The sequence below is a fragment of the Microtus oregoni genome, unplaced genomic scaffold (assembly GCF_018167655.1).
Source record: "Microtus oregoni isolate MIOR12 unplaced genomic scaffold, Mior012 000018F_ref0000195, whole genome shotgun sequence".
NCBI lineage: Eukaryota > Metazoa > Chordata > Mammalia > Rodentia > Cricetidae > Microtus > Microtus oregoni.
Window position 1 is genome coordinate 10,328,932 of NW_024543077.1, and position 5,427 is coordinate 10,334,358.

General features: G+C 38.1%; 1 protein-coding gene across 1 annotated transcript; it reads right to left on the reverse strand.

Moving 5' to 3' along the window:
- Nucleotides 1-275: 275 nt before the first annotated feature.
- On the reverse strand, nucleotides 276-596 carry LOC121459133 (60S ribosomal protein L36a-like). Its single transcript, XM_041668661.1, has one exon. The coding sequence runs from the start codon at nucleotides 594-596 to the stop codon at nucleotides 276-278; it is 321 nt and encodes a 106-aa protein (XP_041524595.1).
- Nucleotides 597-5,427: the final 4,831 nt, after the last annotated feature.

Below are 5,427 nucleotides of genomic sequence, written 5' to 3' on the forward strand. Positions count from 1 at the left end.
AGGTGGATTTCTGTGAGTTGTAGGTCAGCCTGGTCTACATAGTAAGTTCTTGGACAGGCAAGCTACATAAAGAGATCCTGTCTCTTAAAAAAGTCAATAAGTAAATAAATGAACAGTCAATGGCAATTCAATTCAAACATTTGATTTCTAAATATCGGATTTAAAGTATTTTCTCAAACCCTAGAAAGTATTCCTTAGTATAGAGGAAACAGATATTCTTTTTTTTTTTTTTGAGTGAAAGCTCATGATTTTATTGTCTTCATAACAAGGTCAGCTTAGAACTGGATCACTTGGCCCTTTCTCTTCTTATCACCACCCTGTTCAAAATGCTTGCATCTCTTAACAGCCAGCATCCTCTTAGATCTGCAGTTGGGCTCCACACATTCCAGTCTCAGCACAATCTTCTTTGTAGTTTTTGCCTTTTTGAGGAAAATAGGCTTAGTCTGCCCACCATAGCCACTCTGTTTCCTGTCGTAACACCGCTTTCCCTGGGCATACAAAGAATCTTTGCCCTTCTTGTACTGGATCACTTTGTGGGGTTGGTGTTTGCCACATTTCTTGCAGAATGTACGGCGGGTCTTAGGAACGTTCACCATGTTGGCAGGTGCGATATCGGCACAGAAAGAAAGCGGAAACAGAAATTCTTAACTGACTAGATTTGCTGTCTAGATTTATGAACTACAAGACTGTTCACCAGGTAAAGTTGTTGTAGAAAGTTGATTCACCTCATATTTTATACAGAATTTAATTAAAATGACATTTTCCACTGTAGTGCAACATTAATCAATTTCCATCATCAAGTGCTTTATTGAGTTTGAACTCTGCCAGTTCAAATGACGAGCTAATGAAGCCTCTGAAGACCTGGGCATGGAACGGACAAAGGCAGAGGCATTTGGGCATCTGGAGACAGGACAGGATCAGAACATCTCAGGAGAGACACAACCCATACTCATTATGTCTGCAGACTCCGGAGAAGCACCGTTGGCTTCAAATGCCACCTCTGTAATTACTGGCTATGTGCCTCGGGGCGCATCTCAAAATATTTTCTTCCTTGCAGTAGCTATGGTTTCTCAGTAGATAATATCCTTGTAAATATGAGTCTTTCGGGGAGGTCTGACTGTGCCATTTCTTCCCAGATATTTTTACACCAATTAAATCTTCCTAACACTTGTAAATCTTAGCTCCGCTATAGACTTCTAGGGCTTTAATTTCTTACGCACGGAGCCACGCTCACTAGCAAGATGGAGACAACAGAAACTTCTGTTTTATTGGGTTGCTAGGAAAATGAAACAAATCAATGTTTGTAAAGCCCTTGGAATGAGACCTGGCCCTTAGCACACAGCACATAAATACAAATCAATGTACGACCAGAAGCTACAAGCATCCTGCTACAGCTACAAGATTTGTAAATGATTTTATAAGTCAATCTCTACCTCCACAGACAGTAAGAGATAGGAAAGTGTTTCAGAGCTAAAACCTGCATCACATGTATGCATAGCTTCCTTAATGGTCGTGGGTTATAGGAAACCTGGGGCTCGTGTCTGAAGTGCAAGTATCCTTAAAGCCCAGGACTGTGCATAGATAGCAGTAAATCAGACAGCAAATCAGTATCTACAGGCTAGCCGTGGGGAAATGGTGCTGACAGCAAATGCCATGGCCTACAAAGGCAGCGATTCTGATGCAGATGGAGCAGGAGCCGGTCCTCCTGGGACTAGGAAGAGGCCAGGAGGTGGTGCAGAGCTGAAAGATGAAAGAAGATTGAAATCTGGGTAGGGATCAGATGAAGAAGGACTGTGCCTTTCCTTAGACTCCTTACTGACAGCTCAGACACCGGTATCATGATTGCTCATGGTGCCGTTCTGTTTGCTTTCTGTGTATACATGGAGCTACATACCCTGACATTGTTCACCGTTCAACCATTTCTTCTTCCATAAAGCGATTTTACCAAACCTTGCTAAATAGCCGGCATTCAAGAGTAATTGTTTGTCCTTCTAATTGTCTTGTCCAACTCTGATGTGTTCATTTTTTATCTGCTATAATTTATTATTATTTTATTAGTCTATAATAAAAGTTCATTATAAAACATTTTATTTTATTATATTATTTCACAATCCTGTTTGTTTTCTAAAGAGAGACAGAAAATAAGTAAGTCTGAATGAGAGTGTAAGGAGGGAGAGTAATCAGAGCAAATTACGTGAGAAAATTATTTTCGATACCAAAAATAAAGATAAGAAATTGATTGTTAAATGGGGTAATGATTGAGCAAAGTTACAAGAGGACGGCCATAACTTGTTTTAAATTAATGAAAAGAAGCAGGCAATAATTTGAATGAGAGTAAAACCACGTATATAGGAGGCTTTGAAGAGAGAAACATAATATTATCTCAAAAAAATTTTAATAAAATTTAAACTGGAAAAATGACATAAGCACACCCAAAAGAGTAAGTGCTTCTAAGCAATAGTGCATCCGGGAATCCAAATGAGCAGAGCTCTGAAGCAGACGGTTTAGATATACCTGACAAAATCATGCTCAGTGCTTGCAAGTGTTCATATCTGTAGAAACCGTATGGACAGGGAGTCATTTGTAGAGACCACAGCAGTTTTACTTCTTTAAAACTAAATAAAACCACAAACGTTCCTAAGGATCTATATATTTATTATAAATTTGATATATTCCTGAAGTAATTCTAAGTTGCTGTGATTAACTCAAATCCTTCAGCAGGAGATGCACAAAAAACTCATTCAATCTACACGTCCATCTGCTCTTGCCTTCAAGGTCAGGGCCAGAACTTACTGTATTTCTTCAATGTTCCGTGCTATTTCTGTGTCTTTTTATCTTTTTATTAATACTCTCATTTTGATAGCCTCTGAAGGATTTGTCATATTATCTTGATTCCTCCTGAATGCTTATGGCTCCACCACATCAATGGTACTTCCCTAGACTCTCTGAGGGTCTACACAGTGAATGTGTGATTGACAGACTCTGTCTTGTGGGGATAAAAAAATGACAAATGAGGTGATGGCCATGAAACCATGCATATACTTAAAACCGTTGGAATGTATGACTTAAAAGAGTGAATTATTTCTTAAAACTCTACTAACGGGGAATGATAGGCTCTTGACTATTTTTCCCAAAGTGATAAATCTCTAGGCAGTAGCCATGATACTGGGCTTGCTGAACTGGGATGTTGTTCACTGATACGGATTTTTATGCCCACACCTTTATAAGTCTATTTCTTTGGTAATATAACTTTGAAGTCTTATTGGCCACTGTGTGGTGGGCATTATGTCTCCTTTGAAGGGTTTAACTTATAGGAAGCACAAAGGGACCTCTTGGGCAGTTGGGAGAAATCAGAACAGCTAGATTCTCAGGTTCCCTGTAGAGAGTTGGGCTGTGTAGACGATTAGGCCTAGAGTTCAACCAAGTTTTATCCCACGAATCAGTGCGTTGAGTGCTGTGTACAAGCTGTGCATCTCTTATTCATTTCACATTGGGCAATAGAAGTTACCAACACTGTTCTTTCTAACTGACTCCTTCATCTCCAAGAGCTATTAGCTATCAATATGCAATATCTTCCTTCACATACTCACTTGGCTGACTTTCTTTAAACTTCCTCCCCGCCTCGTGTGTCTGTGTTTGTGTGTGTGTGTGTGTTGTTGTTGTTGTTGTTGATCGGTTCTTCCTTCCTCAGTAACCAATTTTCCTGTGTGCATTGTTCTCTATAGTTATTCTTGAACTGAAAACATGGGAAACATACTTTACATGTTTATTTCTAAAAATAGCATATATTTGTAAAAATGAACACATCCTACACAATACACTATAATGAGTGAGGGAACTGGTGTATCAGTTATATTATCCCTCGTCTTTGCTTGATGCTTTCTGCAAGATTTATAACTTCTCATTGAGTGCCAAATATCCAAGCCCTTTTAGAGACTCGCTACCTTCATGACCAACATCGTTGCTGTTATTTGGATTATTTAGTTGCTGCAATGTTCAATTATGGCTATTAGAAGCTAGTTTAAATTGCGTATTGATTTTCTTAAACATGAACCTGGAGATCTTTGAAGTTCCTGGCACATAAGACAGCTGTACTCCATGAAGCACTGATTCTTGACAGAAGTTGGAAGAGAATTAGTATCTAAAAACAGGCAGTAGGGGATATAAGGGTTTGGGAGATCTGAATGAGGGAGTAGTTAGTTCTTGGAGCATCTGTGATTTCCCGCAGTCCATGACTTATTACCATGGCTGATGCCTGCATATTGCTCCATGTATTTCCAATTGTTCCCCACAAGGGAACAATTTGAACACATAGTCTTACCTGTCACTAAAACTCTGCTCTTTGTGCTAGTAGTCCAATTTTAATTAATATATTTAAAAAATTATGAGTCATTAGGATATTTACTATGAGAAGAGAAACAGAAGTTAGGGTGACGTGAATTTTATCGCTAATGTAATTTCAGTTTTAAAAATTTAGAGGTTCTAAAGAGGAGAGCATTCCCTGTCTAGTCAGTGAGCATCAAATTAATGTGAAAAATAGTTGATCTGTATCAGGGGACACTCTTTTCTTTTTATTTCCTCCCCCTTTCCCTTTTCATTTGTCCATATATAATTTCATTTTACTGTTTTTTTCTCTTGAGAGCATCTAATAACCATTTGCTGATTAACAATCAACATCAAATATTGTATGTGTGTATAAACCATTCTCAATACCTTATATTGCAAACGGTTCAGTGATGTGCAAGCCCTTGGCAAAGAGGAAGGCCTACATAATTGGCAGCTCTGTTAACACTCTCGGGAGCTTTTATCACACCCATATGTACTGAACAGAAAAATCAGAATGTGACATTGAGAGATTTTGGTATTAATTACAAATAGTAAAAGGAGAATTATAGATGTCCTATGAAAAGTGTTCCACTTCAAAATGTCACCTGGTCAATGTTGTCACCTTAAAGAAGGGATCACATGGTGTTACAATAACACATAGTGTTTCTCCTGCAAAAAAAAAATGTACTTCTGTATGCTTTTTGAAAGGACATTGACTTATGAGATTATTACTGATGCAATATAACATATCTATATAGATGGATAGATAAATAGATATCTTTTTATGCACTAGTTTGGCAATAATTTATGTGTAAATCACATGCTAGAAATAGGAACCCGAGATCAAACAGATTTTAGTTAAAATTCCTGCTCTAACACCTACTGCTGTATGACTCAGGACAAGGGTATCTATTCTTCGTGCACTGTTTCCTTGATTTAAATATAGGAATAATGTTCAACCTTAAAGTAATTGTGAGGATTGTGTGAGTAACTATAATTATGTGTAACAGGAAGGCCGCTCGTTTGTTCCCAGCCACTTAGTCCCAAAATAACGGCACAAAAACTATATTAATTAAAACACTGCTTGGCCCATTAGCTCTA